The 17,674-nt window shown below is 54.4% G+C and overlaps 4 protein-coding genes across 9 annotated transcripts in view; 2 read left to right on the top strand and 2 right to left on the bottom strand.

The window, feature by feature from the left end:
- Positions 1–137: 137 nt before the first annotated feature.
- On the top strand, positions 138–2,140 carry PARD6A (par-6 family cell polarity regulator alpha). 2 transcript variants are annotated; one of them, XM_080828435.1, is made up of 3 exons: positions 138–413; positions 791–1,013; positions 1,254–2,140. In XM_080828435.1, the coding sequence occupies exons 1-3, from the start codon at positions 351–353 to the stop codon at positions 2,006–2,008; spliced, it is 1,041 nt and encodes a 346-aa protein (XP_080684561.1). In that variant the 5' UTR covers positions 138–350; the 3' UTR covers positions 2,009–2,140. The 2 variants fall into 2 exon arrangements, with proteins under 2 accessions (XP_080684561.1, XP_080684562.1); XM_080828436.1 differs by having other exon boundaries at positions 263–413; positions 1,257–2,140.
- Positions 2,141–2,317: 177 nt separating this feature from the next.
- On the bottom strand, positions 2,318–5,791 carry ENKD1 (enkurin domain containing 1). 2 transcript variants are annotated; one of them, XM_080828433.1, is made up of 8 exons: positions 5,719–5,791; positions 5,387–5,486; positions 5,091–5,285; positions 4,387–4,559; positions 3,290–3,415; positions 3,023–3,186; positions 2,785–2,921; positions 2,318–2,687 (listed from the first exon to the last, which is right to left on the bottom strand). In XM_080828433.1, the coding sequence occupies exons 2-8, from the start codon at positions 5,469–5,471 to the stop codon at positions 2,527–2,529; spliced, it is 1,041 nt and encodes a 346-aa protein (XP_080684559.1). In that variant the 5' UTR covers positions 5,472–5,486; positions 5,719–5,791; the 3' UTR covers positions 2,318–2,526. The 2 variants fall into 2 exon arrangements, with proteins under 2 accessions (XP_080684559.1, XP_080684560.1); XM_080828434.1 differs by having other exon boundaries at positions 5,693–5,785.
- A 38-nt stretch (positions 5,792–5,829) lies between these two features.
- LOC308358995 (uncharacterized protein C16orf86) lies at positions 5,830–7,805 on the top strand. Its single transcript, XM_080829579.1, has 4 exons — positions 5,830–6,121; positions 6,337–6,566; positions 6,915–7,132; positions 7,236–7,805. The coding sequence occupies exons 1-4, from the start codon at positions 6,017–6,019 to the stop codon at positions 7,643–7,645; spliced, it is 963 nt and encodes a 320-aa protein (XP_080685705.1). The 5' UTR covers positions 5,830–6,016; the 3' UTR covers positions 7,646–7,805.
- Positions 7,806–12,845: 5,040 nt separating this feature from the next.
- The window catches only part of GFOD2 (Gfo/Idh/MocA-like oxidoreductase domain containing 2), a 41,245-nt gene continuing 36,416 nt past the window's right edge, over positions 12,846–17,674 (bottom strand). For all 4 annotated transcript variants that reach the window (XM_080828239.1, XM_080828240.1, XM_080828241.1 and 1 more), the window contains one exon: positions 12,846–14,419. In XM_080828239.1, the coding sequence (XP_080684365.1) occupies positions 13,521–14,419 (899 nt within the window). In that variant the 3' untranslated portion in view covers positions 12,846–13,520. The remainder of the gene's footprint in view (positions 14,420–17,674) is intronic.

The following is a 17,674-nucleotide window of genomic DNA, read 5'->3' as shown; positions in this document are numbered from 1 at the left end:
ACGTTATAAGGCTAATGGAAATAATAATACACAGACAACAATCATAAATATCACTTCCTTCACCCTCCCCTGGATTGGCCAAACCCCTCCCCCAGACTCCAGAGACTCGCGCGCCGTAGCGTAATGACGTAAGAGCACGCGAAGACGCCTCCGCCCCATCTCCGTTTCCTAGGAAACGTGGACTCCGCGTTCCACTCTCTGTCGCTGCCCCCTTGACGTCATGGTCCGGATGGAGGGCGGGGCGAGTGCTACCGTCAGGGGCGGGGCGGCACGAGCCGGGCTGCCGGGGCTGTGCACCTGCGCCTCGGCGGGCCGCCTGGGGCACCGTCCCCGGCCCGCCCGGCCCCACCATGGCCAGGCCGCAGAGGACTCCGGCGCGCAGTCCCGACAACATCGTCGAGGTGAAGAGCAAAGTAAGGGCCCCTCTGGCCCCGGCTCCGGCCTCGGCCCTAGGCGCTTCCAATTCCCTTATTCTCCCCTTTCCTAGCTTTAGTCCCCACCACCTTTTTTCTCGCCTCCATCATTCATGTCCCATTCTCCGGCCTTTTCCTTTTGCCTTCCTCCATCCATCTTCTTTCCACTGCCGGCATCTAAAGTCCCTCTGTGGCCTTCTTACCTGGAGGGCGGGGAGAAGACCTTGGACAGCGTCCCTTGTACTGGAGCTGAGGTGTGGGCGCAAGGCTGCAGCCTTAGCGACAGCCTTTTCCGACCTCTAACACCCTCGGACCTGTGGTGGGAAAGCGCACGGGCTCCGTCCTGACCCCTCCTTTCACCCACCCCCTGCCTCCAGTTTGATGCTGAGTTCCGACGCTTCGCTCTGCCCCGCGCTTCGGTGAGTGGCTTCCAAGAGTTTTCGCGGTTGCTGCGTGCAGTGCACCAGATCCCAGGCCTGGACGTGCTGCTTGGCTATACAGATGCTCACGGCGACCTACTGCCCCTCACCAACGACGACAGCCTGCACCGGGCCCTGGCCACTGGGCCCCCACCGCTGCGCCTGCTAGTACAGAAGCGGGGTGAGGAGAATGGGGTACAGTGGGCAGCCTCTGTGGGGTAGAATGCCAGGGCAGGGCTACAAGGGTTAGCCCATGCCCAGGGTGTCCAGGCTTCATTCTCTGCAGTTCCTGCCCTTGGTCTGACCTCCAGGTAGTGGGAAATAGTTACCGTGCCCCCTTTCCCAGGCCTGGGCGTGAGGGAAAAGGGCCCATGTGGGAGAATAGGGTCTCTGATCTCAGCACCCACCCCCCCTCCTGCAGCAGAAGCTGACTCCAGTGGCCTGGTCTTCCCATCCAACTCTCTGCAGCGGCGCAAGAAAGGGCTTCTACTTCGGCCAGTGGCACCCCTGCGCACCCGGCCACCTCTGCTGATTAGCCTGCCCCAAGATTTCCGCCAGGTTTCTTCAGTCATAGATGTGGACCTACTGCCTGAGACCCACCGACGGGTGCGCCTGCACAAGCATGGCTCTGACCGCCCCCTGGGTTTCTACATCCGAGATGGCATGAGTGTACGTGTAGCTCCCCAGGGCCTGGAACGGGTTCCAGGCATCTTCATCTCCCGCCTGGTACGAGGGGGCCTGGCTGAGAGTACAGGGCTGCTGGCAGTCAGTGATGAGATCCTCGAGGTCAATGGTATTGAGGTGGCTGGGAAGACCTTGGACCAAGTGACGGACATGATGGTCGCCAATAGCCACAACCTCATTGTCACTGTCAAGCCAGCCAATCAGCGCAATAATGTGGTGCGTGGGGCATCTGCACGTCTGACAGGGCCTCGCTCTGCTGGGCCTGGGCCTACTGAGGCTGATAGCGATGATGACAGCAGTGATCTGGTCATTGAGAACCGCCAGCCTCCCTGTTCCAATGGGCTGTCTCAGGGGCCTCCATGCTGGGACCTGCGCCAGGGCCGTCTACTTCCTGGTGCCCGCAGCTCTCTGCCCTCCCTGGATGATCAGGAGCAGGCCAGCTCTGGATGGGGGAGCAGCATGCGAGGAGATGGTAGTGGCTTTAGCCTCTGACAGGCAAGGATGCAGCCCCTCGCCACTCCAGGCTGCTGGGACATGGCAGGGACCTCCCCGGTGGGGGTTTCTAGCTTGCTCACAGAACCCTCTCAGTCTGGGGAACATTAAAGGTTTTCTACAAATGCATTCATCATCTTTCTGTGTCCCAGCCTTAATGTCCTCCGTGGTCTCACAGTTTTTCCATCTGCCATGGACACGAAGCAGGAGTGATAAGGATAACAGAGAGACCTTCCCGCAATTGAGCAGCAGGAGGGATACCAGGCTTGGCATTTCTAGGGTAAGAAAAGCTCTTACGGAAACAAACCTCACTGTGTACAAAAGGTTTAATTTGGACAAAGGGGTTAAGAGGCTGGGCTGGTCCTTCTACATTCACCAGTGGCTGGGAAGAGTGCTTTGGGGATACTGCCCACCCCATTGCTCCTGTCTTCAAACTCCAGTCCATGATGGGGCCTCATCCTGCCTTTGCAACTGTGTGGCGATCCTCAGATCCCCCACAACTACCCCCACAAAAGGGCTCAGGCATCCATCTTCACGAAGACCTTGGGGCGGGAAAAGATCTTGATGGCTTCCTCTACCTGCACCAGCTTCCGGTCCAGCTCCGCACGGTGGCCCTGGGCCCTGAGTGAATCTGCCCCGGCAGGCAGCAGCACCAGCTCACGTAGCAACTGGCTCTGGCCTACAGGGGGCCCAGGGACAGTGAGTGCTGGACAGGGGTGCATGGTCCCCACTAGGTTCCCCATCCACTGCCCCTTATCCCTTGCCCATAAACTCACTCTGGAGCAGATTGCTCAGGGTCTCTAGCCGCTGATTCTCAGGCATGCGAGTGTGGCCTGGGGGCATGGCAGGGTCCGGCTGGCTCTGCTGGCGGGCCTCGGCCTCCCGCCGCCACAGATCCCTGCGTTCCAACAAGCTGCAGATGCACAGGCTCAGAGGTGATGGTCCCAGGGGCAGAGGTCTTCTCCCACCCTCCATAGGCGCCCCTCACCCTGGGTGTTGGGCAGTGGGACCTACTAATGAGGCACATGGCCCTTCTGCGTGGTGTTGTAGTGCTCCTGGGCTTGCCGCTGCTGCTCCAGCACTTGTGCCAGGACCTGCAGTGAGCGGGAATGCCTCCGGGGGGCCCTCTTGGCAGTGCGGGCATTGTGGCTAATGAAGTCCACACCCAGGCCTGGCCCCTGCAGGACATGGCAAGCAGGATGGGGCAGACAGCACTGTGATGTGCTCCTGGACCCCTCAAGATCTCTGCCCCCCTCCCCCAGCTCCCACACATCCTCTCACCTTAGCACTGGGGCCGGGTGGGGTTAGCTGAGGACTGGAGACACGGGGTGGTGGGAGCCCAGGGCCGCAGCGGGAGTGTGCCCGCAGGAAGTGGGCAGGCTCTGTTCCAGAGGCAGGGCTGGGCTCCTGGAGGGCAGGGCATAGCACAGGAATCAGGCAGGCTGAAGTCGGTCTTAAGCCACCCATATGAGTGAGCTTCTGTTCCTTCTGCCTGTGAGGATATTTATCTCCAGCCCTATGGGCCTCTTCCCTTTTGAAGGAACACTTCTATCCATGAGCATTTAAGTATGTGGGTGTCTCACATCTTTAGGAAAACAACAAACCACCCCTCCTTCAACCTCAGTTCTGACTCTGGCTAAACTATTCCCTTTTTCTCTCCTTCCTGGCCAAGCTTCCTGGCTCTGTCCCCACCAAGGTCATTCACAGCTGGCCTCCAAGCCCTCAAATCCAGGGTCACTTCCCTGGGTTCACTGTCGTCAGCCTAATCCTCAATAACTCCTGGGTCTCTCTCTTCAGATCCAGACCTGACTCTCCATCTGTTTCCTTGGCAGACTCCAAGCCTCCTAGGAGTCCCACAAATGCTTCAGTTTCAACAAATTTGCATATGACCTTACTGTCTTTTCTCTCTATCCTGTTCCTCCTTCTGAAGACTCTGGATAGAGAAATGGTACTACTGTCTACCAAAGAATCCCACCACTGTACCCCTGCCCTTCTCAACACCCTTAGAAATAAAGGGATCTTTTATGATGTGGGTCTGGCTGACTTCTTAGCCTAGCCTCATGCTCTTCCCCCTGTACACAGCATACCACTGCCCACACTCCCTCTAGTCTTAGGACTTCTATCTATAAGGTTCCATCTCAGTAGAATGTTGTCTTCCATTCTCTCCTTGCCTAATTCCTACTTGCCCTTCAGGATCCCCCAGTCATCGCCACTTCTGAGGAAACCCCCAGCCTGACCCTGCAGCAGAATCAGCCATTTCTTAGCCCCTGGTACCCTAGTCCCCTGTGATTTTCACCCCTCCCCGTAACTCAGATTTGAGCATAACTGCCTGTCAGCCAACAGGATGAACAATGCTTGTGGCTCTCCAAGCTAGGTACCTGTAGCTGAGCCTTGACTCGGGACTCCACCTTGTCATATTTGGGCGAGCGCCACAGAGCCTTCAGGGGCCTGGGCTGTCTCTGCTCCCGGCTGCGCTCCTGCTCCTGGAAGCGCCTCTGGATCTCCCTGATCCGCTTCAGGTTCTCCTTCTCATGGTCCTTAGGGTCCTTCCCTGGGGAAAAGATGTTGCCAGACTCTACCCTACGTACAGCCCAGGAGATCCAGGTCCCACCAGTTCAGACATCAGCCTGCACCCTCGCTCCTACAGAAAGATCTCCCTGACCTCACCATCTAAGACAGTACACACATCACTACATTCCCTTCCTGACTTCCCTTCCCTTCTTCTGTCCTTGATTAGTCTCTACATTTTTATTGTGAAGTACACCATGAATCATTTTGTATATTATATCCATCTCTTCACTTGTTTGTTTTTCTAGCACCTACAGAGCGGGCCACAGTAGGCACTCCACACACAAGGTTTTGCTGATGCATGAATTCATTAAGCTGAGCTAGGGTTCCTGGGAACTATTTCATTCAGTCCTCTCCTGTGAGGAAGTAATACATTTCTCCCCCCTTTTATAGTTGGAGAAAATGACACTCGGAGAGGCAAATCCTGAGCCCAGATCTGGGAAGGAGAAGCAACGCTTTTGATCTCAGCGTTTGACCTCATAGTCGCTTCAATGCCCCTTCTGCACGAACTTACTCTTGGGAGAGGCCCCTGGGCCTAGGGAGATGCCCCTGAGTTGCAGCAGCACTCCCCCCACGCCACGCCGGCCTCGCTCCAGGATCTCTCTGGCTCCAGGACCTATGCGGGGGCCGCGCAAAGGGGTGGCGTCCAAGTCGAGGTCCGAAGTCAGCAGGTCCAGCTTCAGCGCATTTCCCTCAAGGCGTCCTTGGGCTGACAGACCAGACGGGGCGGAGTGCGGAGCTCAGTAGTGGAGCAGAGCCAGAACCTGGATTGGGCCTCCTCCCGCCGCGCCTCCCCCATGCCCAACTCACCAGAGGCGGGCCGCCGGTAGTAGTCAGGGCAGACCGTAGGGTCTGGGGGTATGGGCCCCGAGATGCGGGACGGGCCCTCGCACATGCCGCCGTCGCTGCCCTGCAATGGTGAACCGAGGCCTGCTGGGCTGCGCATTTCCGGGCCCTGGCCCCTTCCTCAGCCCAGTGCCTTCTCCCTGGTCCTGGACCCAGACACTGACCCCGGCGTTGCCCTCCATTCCCGGTCCCCGCCGCGCAGCCCGACCCCGCCAGCCCTTGCCGCCTCCGCTCCTAACCCACTTCCCTACCCGGTACGCGACCCCTTACTCGAAACACTCGGGCAAGGAGCTCACCGGAGCAGTTTTGCCGCCTACTGCTGCAACCCCACGGGCTTGCTGTTGCCAGGCAACAGTAGTTTCCGTCCCTGAGGTCAGGGGCCACGGCCCCCTGGCGCAAAGCCTTCTGGGGCTTGTAGTTCCAACTGAGGGTGGAGCAGAGCCACCGTCAGGTTCCCTTCCCACTCCCCTGCCCTTGCTGGCGGGTGTCTGGGGTCAGCGCCCGGTCCCCGGGGTCAGCGCCAGGTCCCCAAGGTCGGCCCCTCGCCGTCCTCCCCGCAAGCAACCTTCGAGGAGACGCTGACCCCGTGCAGCCATGGCCTCAGCAGTGGCCGAGAGACAGCCAGGGGCCCAGGAGAAGACAGCCACAGAGCCCACACACCTCGCGGAGTCGTCCGGTGACCACGCTCAGGACTTTGAGGTGACCGTCAGGCTGTATAGTCTTCAAACACTTGCCCGCGGCGCTCTAGGAGGCCAAACTCTGTGCGACGCCCCCATAACTGCCAGGACAAGCTCCACGGGCAGGGAGGGACACGGGCTGGTGCCCTTCATCTGCATTTGGTGTTTCTCAGGTGTCTCATGACTGATCCCCTGTATCCTTTGCTTGGTGACCAGTTACCTATGTGTCACCTCTAGTGTCCAGTGATGGCCGACCCATGCCTGGTACCAGCCTATGAGGCCTCTCGGACCGTGGGTGAAGACAAGTGCCCAACAGGACCAGTCTCAGAGCCGGAGGTCCAGGAGGAACAACTCAAGCTGGAGGAAGAGCGGCTTAAGCTAGAGGTGGAGTCACTAGAGGAGAGAGGCCCCAGGCCTACAGCCTCCATTGTGAGGGCCAGTCATGGCCCGAAGAGGAAACCGGTCAAGTGAGGGAGATTTCAGAGGGTCCGAGCTCCTGGGCTTCGGGAGTCGGGTGGGCTCACACTCGTACAGAGTGCACCTTATCCCCTGCCACCACCATCACTCCTCGCTCCCCATGTTCCTGAAGAGCCCTGGCATTGGGGGTGGGGGGAGGCATCCAGGGGAGGAGTCTCAAGGCCTTGTAGGGTACTGAGCTCACAGAAGCTCTAGTCCCCTGTCCGGCCCAGAGCCTCACTGATCAGGAAGGGGACAAGAATCTAGGCCCCAGGTGGTGGACTGGCGGGGCTATTCCCTGTGGTCAGGGCACAGGAGCCAAAGCTGGAGGCTGGCTCCTTAGGCCTCCTATCCCCCAGCCTCCCAGGGCCTAGCCACCAAGCCCATCCTAGGGCTGAAGCAGAGATGCCACACGGGCCGCCACTGCAGAAGGAGGAATCGGAGAGTAGCCAGAGTGAGCCCTTACCGTCTGCCAAACAGCACAAAAAAGCCAAGAAGCGCAAGAGTCTGGGGACTCCAGTGCTTCCAGCTCTGGCCAGCACAGTGTCTGCAGCTTCAGAGACCTTGGGGCTGGAGCGTGAGTGGCAGCCCCTGGGCCTTCCCTTTTCCTCCTGCCTGATGGGACCCTGACATGGCACAGCTTGGTGTTCCAGCCCCTGCCCTGACCCGGTTCTTTGCAGGAAAGGCCCAGCGCCTGCGGCCCCTGTACCAGTACATCAACTATTGCAATCCGGAGCTGAATCAGGCAGGGGAGGGGGACAGGGAGGCTGAGGCAGAGATGGAGACTGAGTTGGAGCTGGCCCTGGTCCCTGAGGAAGCAGGTGTGGAGCAACTGCAGGCCTTGCTGCCTGTGGCAGGTGAGCTGGCCTCAGACCTCACTTTGCCTTGTCCCGATACACTAGTATCCTCCACCCATGCTCTGGTTCCCCTGGGAGAGGAGGTGGGAGAGGAGCCTGGGTGTGTGTCCAGGTTGGGGGTCAGCAGCCACCTCAAGGCTGAGGTGGATAAGTCAACCCAGGTGGACATTGACAAGATGCTGAGTGTTTGCGCTGCCCCGCTTGTACCTCCACTCTCTCCTCAGTACAAGTGACTTTCCTGCCCCATCCCCCACCCCCGCCACTGGTGGCTCCCCTTCTCCTAAGTCTGAACCAGAGCAGCAGCCTAGGCCCTGGGTGGAGGGGAGAAATTTGGCCCCTCTTCCAACTTGGGACCTTGGACTTGCTGAAAATAAACATTTTTCCTTTTCTCAGACTTTGTGATTTCACAAATAAGATGGCTGAAGAGAGGCTGGGAAGGTGGGTGCAGGGTTTGAAGCCTGACTGGTCATCTGGATCACCCAAGAACTTGACAAAAGTACAGATTCTTGGGCACGACCCCAGACCTAACCACATCAGAATCTGCAGGGGTGGAGCCTACTTTTGTGCATTTAAATGCTCCTCAGATGAACCTGAAGGTCAGACAGGATAACAGTGGGGAGGTAGAGGGAAGTGATGATAAGGAGAAACTTGGGGCAGAGAAAGGAAAGGGATGGCCAGGTTACAGCAAGCAAGTGCTTGGCTCTTCTCCCTGTCTCCCAGGGGAGCAGCCTGCATTTGGTCTGACCAGGAGGGTCCAACACTTAAGGTTCCCCATTGAGGTGTCTGAGTTCATCTGCCTGCCCCAAGTGGCATCTTTGGAACACTAGCCACTTACTGGAGGACACAGCTGGACCAGACTTTGCCCTTAAGGTGGCCCCACTAAGAGAGGCATTAGTGCCTTTTTCCTGGCAGCCAGGGGGTAGTGGAGGATGTGAATGTTCTCCCTGAGCCTTGCAGCCAAGCCACTGGATAACCACAAATAGGCAAAAGCTTAAGCGGCAGCCAGTGCTGGACATCTTGGAAACCCTCATATCCTGCTACCTCCTGGTACTCCTGCATGTCCTTCATATACCTTAAATGTAAGGATTTCCAAATTAAATGAGTAACTTCTCCCTCCAATCTGCTTTTTTCGCCATGTTTCATCTGCACAACTGTTCAAGCCAAAATCATGGGTGTCGCCCCAGAGCCCATCCTGTTCTTTGCTTATTCTTTACTCCTGCAAGCTAATCAGGCAGCAAATCTGGTGTATGTACCCTCTAGGCTGAGTCTCTTAGATCCTATAGTCAGCACCCCTGTCCTGGGACGGTTATCTTCAGGCGAGAGCACCCTACTCTCCCTGCTTGTGGTTCCTCGCCCGACAAATCCACCCAGTGATCCTGCTGCACACCCACCTGAACCCGATCTGTTGCTCCCCTTCTAGCATCTTGCACCTCTTGCCCCAGCTGCCTTAAAACTTTTCAGTGGCTTTAAGTCCCTGACCAGCCACATCTTTTTTTTACTCTCGCCATGTGGGGCTTCCCCTGCCTAAAATGCATTTATTCCTTTACCCCTCCACCTGGCTATTGCGCTCTTACCTTGAAGACTTGGGGGATCTTTGCTTCTATCACCCAGTGTGTAGCATTTACATACCACTGCTGCTGTGGGTTATACTGTTTTCGGGACTAGGCTGTGAACTCCCCAAGAGCATTTGTCATTGCATTGCACCAACCTAGTAGAGGGCCCCCCCAAAAGGCACAAAGATAAGGAGGCCAAGGTGGGGAGCTGAGGAAGCTACAGAGAACAGGTCAGGATCTGAAAGGCTGAGACCATCCAAAGTCCAGAACCATGTGGGGGACCCCTTGAATAATGGCCTGGCAAGATTGTTGGGATAGGGTGGGCAGACCCAGATGGAAGCAGGAAGAAAATCGGCATCGTCCCAGGTTGCTTCCACCTCTACAGGTCACTTGAAAGACCTGTATTATTTATTTTTTCTGCTCACACTTCTCCCCGGGTAGCGACCAGACCACCGCAGAAGATACTGTCCACAGGGACCATGCAGACCAAGTCTTGTTCATAGGGATGAGTATGGATTCTGCAGGATTTTTCAGAGGTAAAGGGCCCTTCACATAACTGAGCTTGGGGCACCTGGGTGGCTCAGTTAGCCAAGCATCTGCTTTCGGTTCAGGTCATGATCTCAGGGTCTTGGGATTGAGCCCCACATCGGGCTTCCTGCTCAGCAGGGAGTCTGCTTCTCCCTCTCTCTCTGCCCCTCACCCTGCTCATGATCTTTCTCACTCTGCTCTCTCAGATAAATAAAATCCTAAAAAAAAAAAAAAGTTAACTGAGCTTGACTGCCTCACTTCATGGCTGAGGAAGCAGAGGCCTCGAGTGAAGTGGCTTCGCATGAGATCACACCCCGGACACCAGGGAGACACTGTCCTTTCCTGAACCCTGCAGATCTGGACCTGACGACTCTGGCTGAGGCCTGACCCAAGAAGGCCGAGTGTTTGCATTCTGTGCAGTGTCCAGAGCTGCAGGTATGAGCCAGGCCAGCACTGACAAGGAAGCTCTGTCCCTCCCTTCCAACAGGTGATGTAGGAAATACTCAGAACTGATCTACATTTGTAGGTCTATTTCCTGACAGGTTTTTCGAAGCAGGGTGGATTAGAGTAGCTACAGAAAGAACAAGTCACTACTATTGTTCCTAAAAGCTCACCTTAGGGGCGCCTGGGTGGCTCAGTCAGTTAAGTGTCTGCCTTTGGCTCAGGTTATGATTCCAGGGTTCTGGGAACAAGTCCCGCATTAGGGTCCCTACTAGCGGCGAGTCTGTCTCTCCCTTAAATAAATAAAGTCTTAAAAAATAAGAGCTCACTCTAAGGGGGAAATGCTGAGTGTAATGCAAGGAGACAGGTGCCACAGAAGAGCAGAGGACCAAGGCTGTGGGACCTCGGTGGTGGGAAGAGCTGCCATTTTGCCTAGGGAAGCAGTGAAGAGACAGTCCTCCAGCTAATTCCTGAAGGAGAGTTGGGGGGCCTTCCAAGCAGAGGGTGCACCAGGGAAAAGCCTTGCTTATGTGGAAGATGTCAGCCCCATGCAGGAGGGCCCCCTCATTTAGCATGGCTTAAGCAGAGGCATGGCCACCAGACCAGGGTGGGGAGTTCTGGGAGTGATGAGGAGTGTAGGCAAGGAGGATCTTGGCCCGGCATTCTGGAGAGGTCACTTGGGCAGGAGTGAGAAGAGCAAAACGTGGAGGGGAGACGGGACAGGGAGGTAAGGGGGACTGCTAGGTTGACTGCTGTTTGGGTGACTATGAGGCCTACATTTGGTTGGGAGTTGAGAAACAAGCAATAGGTATTTGGAACTTCTTTTCTGGTTGCTCTCATAGAGAGCAAACTGCATTTCCAGTGGCTTGGAAAAATTTAATCTACTCTGCCCCCAGGAAGATCCTTGAGATTAGGGAGCTGGTCCTGGGAGGTGATGCTGCCTTCGTCCAGGAGGGGGCGCTGCACGACAAGCCTGGATCCGAATGCCGACACAGTCACCCCAAGGAGGAGAACCCAGCTGGTTTCCACAGCCACAGGCATCTGGGGGATGGCCATGGACCTATGCTCTGGGGAGTACCAACAGAGGACCCCAGGGTCCTCACAAAAGTAGCTCTACACCAAGCCCACTGCCACTTGCCTCAGGACTTCTGGGAACCTGTCTTTGTAAACAAGGGGTTTGCTGTGGAGCCCCATGAAACTTCAGTAGTGCCACTGTGGGTCAGCAACCTGGCTCTTCCTTAAGAGCACCTGAGTCATGTATGATAGACACTTGTGCTTTCTTAGTAAATACCCCAATTTAGGAAGGATCCCATCATCCTACTAACACACTGAGGGACTGACCTGGAGCTGAGCTTATCACCCCAGGAAGAGAGCAGCCTTTCTTTCTTTTTCTTTAAAGTAGGCTCCTCACCCAGTATGGATCCCAATGCGGGGCTGGAACCCACAACCTCAAGACCAAGACCTGAGCTGAAATCAAGTGTCCGACACTCAACTGGCTGAGCCACCCAGGCACCCACCCACCCCTTTCTAAACTCTACCGGCATCCTGCCTTGTGGCCTCTCTCTGCAGTCCGCCTCCTGGCTGAGGCCTCACTAAAATTCCTGCTGCAGAGGGAAGGCAGTAACCTGGACAGGGGCCTGAGTGGGGAGGGGCAGCACCTGGGCACTCAGTCTCTGAGATCTGCAAGTGCTGGGGAAATAGTCTAGGGTCAGGCTCTGTAGTCAGATGACCCTGACCAGACTCCTTCCTGGCTCCATCACTTGTAGCTTTTAGGGAGCAAGGAACTTTGCCCCTCTCTGCCTCAGTTTTCTGATCTGAATAATGGGAATTTTAGTAGTGGTACCCCATAGATTGGTTTGGATATTAAATGAAGTAACACACATGAAGTGTCTTCCCTGGGAGGGAGGGGACAGGCAGCATGCAAGCAGCACACTCCCCAACACTAGCCACTGCTGTGTTGTTGCACAAGGACAAGGTTTAGAACCAGGACAACACATAGGAAAATCAGCCTGACGAATTCTAGAAAGGGTGCCAAGAGGAAGAGGGAGGCTTCCCTGAAGCTTTCTTTCTCTGGCAAGGAGCCCAGGGCAAGGAAGAGAGAGGAAGTTTAGAGAAGGGAAGAGTTGGGTTTAGGCCTAATCTGGGAAGGCTGGCAGAGGAAACAAAGGGGTACGTGTGTCCTTTCCCCCCACCCACCTCACCTCTGACATGGTTAAAAGGCAGTCCAAGTGTAGACGCTGGGGCCCCTGGGTGGCTCAGTGGGTTAAGCCTCTGCCTTCAGCTCAGGTCATGATCTCAGGGTCCTGGGATCCAGCCCCGCATGGGACTCTCTTCTCACCAGGGAGCAAGCTTCCCCCTCTCTCTACCTGCCTCTCTGCCTATATGTGATCTCTGTCAAATAAATAAATAAAATCTTAAAAAAAGAAAAAAAAAAGGCAAAGCTGGTGACCAGCTGTCTGGGTCAGGCGGCCTTTGGCTATACCCACTCCATGGGGTAAGATGTGGAGCCGTCCTCTAGTTCATTCCATCCAGGTTCCCTGAGAGCACTCCTCACTTCTCCTCTCCCAGGGCTCTCCAGAGCCAAATCCATGGTTGCGAGAACAGAACTCTTCCTGACCTTCAGCACAGGAGGGTCCCTAACTCTCCCTATCTCCCTGAGACGGCATGCGTGACAAGCACAAATTAGGAAGTCTTGAGTCCTGTTGTCTGAGAAAAGACTTTTCCCTGGAGGGTTTCTGGGATTCAGTCACAAGGGATAAGCCCACTAGACCGTGATGGATCCAAAGCAGGCCAGAGCTGCTGTGGAGCCACAAGGAAAGAGAAAAACATAAACAATCTATAACAGTAAACAAGCCTTTCATGATTGAAGAAACCCAACTCACCAAACAAACCACCAGCAACTACATGACATAGTGTCAGACTTTCTGGTTTATTTATGAACATTTATCAGATATTCCAGAACCCTCCCTATCTCCTCTCTGCCAAGTCACAGGCCCTTTTGCCCCAGGTCAACAGCCCCTGAGAGCTTACCTAATGAACAACCCCTCCTCCCTGCCAGGGAAGGGGCAGCCTAGAGGCTGGAAGGGCCTGGTCACACGGGAAGGAGGACAGGTGCGGATCCCTGAGGGATGACTGGATGCCCTCACCATTCCTGAGATGCCCTAGCCCAGGAAGGGCATGAAAACAAGGTTTCCTGTCGTTTTTCCTCAGGCTGAGGAACCAGCCAAGCTGGGTTCTTGCCATGCTTCCTCACCTAGTTAGGACCACCAATCGGCGAAGGCAGCCTCCAAGTCAAGCTCTGGCTGGCTCTGCTTCCCAGCGTGACTGCGCAGAGAGCGGGGGGCAGCTCCAGCCCGCTTCACTGTGCTGGCCCTCAGCTACCTCAGCACCCTGCAAGTGTGAGGAGTAGATGAGCAATGGAGGGGGCGTTTTCCCAGGGCCATCTTGGGCTTCACCTGGGCCCTGCCCAAGTTCACTGGTGAAATGAAAGACACTGTCTGTGCTCCGGCCGAGCCCTCCCGCCTCAGCTTCTGGTTCCCCCTGCCCCCGACCCCTCCGCTCCGGGGCAGGGAGCCCACGCGCGGGCTCACAGGTTATTCCGCTGGAGCGCCTCACAGAGGTTCTGGTTGGTGTCAGGTTCTTCCGTCAGCACCTCCACAGCCTCCCACTCCCCGGATCTGCTTGACCTTTTGATGGCATCCACCACACTCTGCATGTACAGCCCATCCTCGAACGAGGCGGCCATCGAGACAGGGGTGTGGTCCCAGGTGCGGCGGTCCCCCTGCCCCTGGAAGGACTGGCGCAGGGCCTGCACCATGTATACCATGCCCTTCAGGTAGAGCAGCGGGACATCCTGGGGCCCCTGCTCGGGCAGCCCTGCCCCCACGGCCAGCGAGTCCCTCAAGAGCAGCTCTTCTTGTGTGGCAGAGTTCTTTTGCCCGTAGAGGTCCGCTCCTCGGGCAACAAGGCGTCCTGCAGAGCCCACCACCATGACCTCATGCACAAAGGCGCCTGGCATGTTGAAGTTAAGTGTTACTGTGCTGCACACCCCCCCGCCCATGAGCATCTGGAAGAAGCAGAAGTCATCACTGGTGACATGGCGGATGCCACGGATGGCTGCATTCTGCCTCACAAAGGTCTTGAGCAGCCCGTGCACCTTCTCGGCTCTCTGGCCGGTAAGGTGGGTCAGCAGGTCCACAATGTAGGTGCCCATGGTGTGCAGGCCCCCGCCGCCCATGAGCTCGTCACAGATCCAGCCATAGTTGGGGCTGAGCAGGCTGCCTGAGTAGATGCGGGCATCGCAGATCATTACTGCGCCCACGTAGTGCTCCGCGATCAGCTGCTTCATGCGCACAAAGGCGGGCAGGAAGCGCAGTACGTTCCCCACCAGGCTCATCAGCTGTGGGTAGTAGCGTGAGGCGGTCACCATCCGGAAGGCATCCACTGAGGTTGCTGCCTTCTCACAAACCACATTCTTCCCAATACCTAAGAATAAAACACACCAGAAAAATCTCAAAGTTCCAAGAGATTTACACTGGGGGGAAATCTTTTCCTGAAGGCACATGAACTCTGAAAAGCCTCCTATTATCAGATGGTGGCCTGGGACAAGAAGAAAGGTGATGGCTTGGATAAAAATGGTACACTGTGACTGGGACTGGAGAACAAGTTATAGGCTGGAGAAAGACAAGTAAATTCTTTTTTTTTTTTTAAAGATTTTATTTATTTATTTGACAGACAGAGATCACAAGTAGGCAGAGAGGCAGGAAGAGAGATAAGAGGAAGCAGGCTCCCGGCTGAGCAGAGAGCCCGATGCGGGGCTCGATCCCATGACCCTGGGATCATGACCTGAGCCGAAGGCAGAGGCTTTAACCCACTGAGCCACCCAGGCGCCCCAAGACAAGTAAATTCTTAAGGGAAAATGAAAGTAGAGGCAGAAGGTGCAAACCAGGAATCAGAAATAAACAGAGGAGGTATGGTGGGTAATTTTATGTGCCAACCCGGGTAGGCTGTGGTGTCCAGCAAAAACCAGTCTGGACACTGTTGAGAAGGGTTTTTTTTGTGGGGGGGGTGATTAGCATTTAAACCAGTAGATCTTGAGTACATCAGATCACCCTCCACAGTCTGAGTGGGCCTCATAATCAGCTGAAGGTCTTAGGCAAAAAGACTGAGGTTCCATGGAAAGGAAGGAATTCTGCCTCCAGACTCAAGTCTGCAACATCAGCTGTTGCTGGAATTTCCATCCTCTTGTCCTGCTCTGCAGATTTCAGATCTGTCAGCTCCTACAATCACATGAGCTGATTCCTTAAAATAAATTTCTCCCTCTCTCTGTATACCTTCATTGGTCCTGTTTCTCTGGAGAACACGGCCTAATATATGTGGGCTGGAGAGATGGATATGCCTATATACTTTCATACATTTATTAGATCAGCTCGGGGCAAAAGTATCTAATCTCTAGGATTATTCTCTGAAAACACTGGTCCAACAAGTTAGTGTAGTCAAAAGGTGAGAAAATGTTTGCTCGGCTCTAGTAGCAAGAGAAAGGGAATAAAAATATTCCTTCCGCCCTAATGACTGCTCTGATTATACTATAGCTGGGAGGTAGTGAGAGCAAGACAAGGCTAGAAAAAGCCCTGGAGAGAGAGAGCTAGAAGACTGAGCAGCTTCCATATTAGGAAGCAGAAAGAATCAATACTCTTCCATGTTTTAAGATGAAAGCTCATGAGGGTATGAGTAGTCACAAGACACCAACACCAGGATACTCCTGTGAGCTTGGGGTGGTTCTAATGGAAGTCCTATGTTAATACCTCCACAGATGCAGGGGTGGGGGCAAAGCAAAAGGGAGGTCCTTGCACTCAGGTCTGGCAAGAGGGCGCCCTACAAGAAGAGTAGCACCTGTTATTATCATCTGCTCTTAAGTCTCCAAAACTTCCCTACATACATGGATTTTAGGGTTAGGGACTGGAGAATCACAATCGTGGGTGACAATTTGGCCACGTGGCTACAGAACATATATGGTTGACCAGGGAAATAATGAGAAAATTAGATTCTCAGACACAAACACCCCATCTGAGGGCTGCAGCTCTGACCAACCCAGAAACTACTTCTAACTATTCATGGCAGGGATTGAGTGGACATTGAAGCATGTGGCAGAGGGGAGACAGGGTTGGGGGAAAAGAACTTTTGTGGCTGCTGGGAGTTTGGTGATGATAAAACCAGGATAAGGAATCTCTGATCCAGGTCAAGAGAGGTCAGGGAAGGAGGAGAGACCTCCCATCTTGAGCCCAAACAACAGGAATGCTTTTGAACGTAGGACCGAGTAGTATTATCTGTATGGGAGTTAAAGGCCATCTTGAGTTAAACAGGTTCCTGCAGGTCAACTGCACATGATCTTTAACTTTAGAGAACCTGAGCTGCCCTGAAAGACATATTTATTTAAGTTATCTAGCATTCCTGCTAGGAAGCCAAAGGAGAGATTAGAGAAGCTAGGAACTGCTTTTTCTTTTTTTAAAGATTTTATTTATCAGATAGAGATCACAAGTAGGCAGAGAGGCAGGCAGAGAGAGAGAGAGAGAGAGAGGAAGGCAAGCAGGCTCCCTGCTGAGCAGAGAGCCTGATGCGGGGCTCGATCCCAGGACCCTGAGATCATGACCTGAGCCAAAGGCAGAGGCTTTAACCCACTGAGCCACCCAGGCGCCCCGGAACTGCTTTTTCTTAACAGGAGTGGGAAAAGCATGGATGCTGAATGCTTATTAGTTCATATTTTTTGGAATGTGAATAAATTTCAAGCTATAACCCTTTATCCAGCTCATACTCCCAGATTTCCCAGGACTGAGGTGCCAGTGAACAGCAGAGGCCCAGAGAGGCTGCCCCGGAATATCTCTTTGTTCCCTATTAACACAGCACCGCTTCAGCGCTCTAGGACCACAGCACCCCGGTTAGCCCATCTAGAGACATGGGACTAGAGAAAGCAGACTTCAAACACTAGGCAGAGAAGTAGCTCAGGAAGAGCGCCACTTTTCCATGCTCCCTAAATCCAGGAAGTCTACTTTGGGGGCGGCGGCGGGGGGTGGGTGTACAAAAACGTTTTTGCTACTAGAAAAATAAAGTTGAAAGCCACAAGACTGATTGACTCTTGTCTACTCTTTCTCGGGTCACTGGCCCTATAAGCCCCCTAGGTCACACCAGACTGGGGGTGCATGAGCAGAATTTGTGTGCCAGGCCCTGTGCTATGCACTGGGGACACAGCATTGGGTTTGGTCTTTACTTCCAGAGGACTTAAGGTTTAGTGGGAGAGGTAGCTATTAATCAGATTACCATATAATTACATATAGAACTGTACTTATGATAAATGCAGTGAAGATGAAATAAATGGTAAAATGAGAACATATATCAGGAACCTGACCTTGACTGGGCAGGGAGTCAGAGAAGACGTCCCCAGGGACCAGTATTCCAGAGATTAAATTATTTGGGCTCTTTGAGGAACAATCTCTTATTATATCACAAGCCCATGGGAAAGCGTTGGCAAATTCAGTGTTTTTCTAATGAAGCACACTACTGCCAAGAACTAGGCACAGAAACCTACCTTTTAGTGACAGATTTAAGAAAACGTTCAACTGTGGCAAAAATGTTGGGGCATTTTGTAGACTAGAATACATTTTTCTGAACCACTTCTAAACTGAGAAATAAAACATGTTAGGGTCCTTCCCTTTCCTTTAAGGAACTCATGGAAAAGCTTTAAGG

This window comes from Martes martes (assembly GCF_963455335.1).
Source record: "Martes martes genome assembly, chromosome: 17".
Taxonomy (NCBI): domain Eukaryota; kingdom Metazoa; phylum Chordata; class Mammalia; order Carnivora; family Mustelidae; genus Martes; species Martes martes.
Note: the sequence above shows the minus strand (reverse complement) of the source record. Positions and strands in the feature narration are given on the sequence as shown.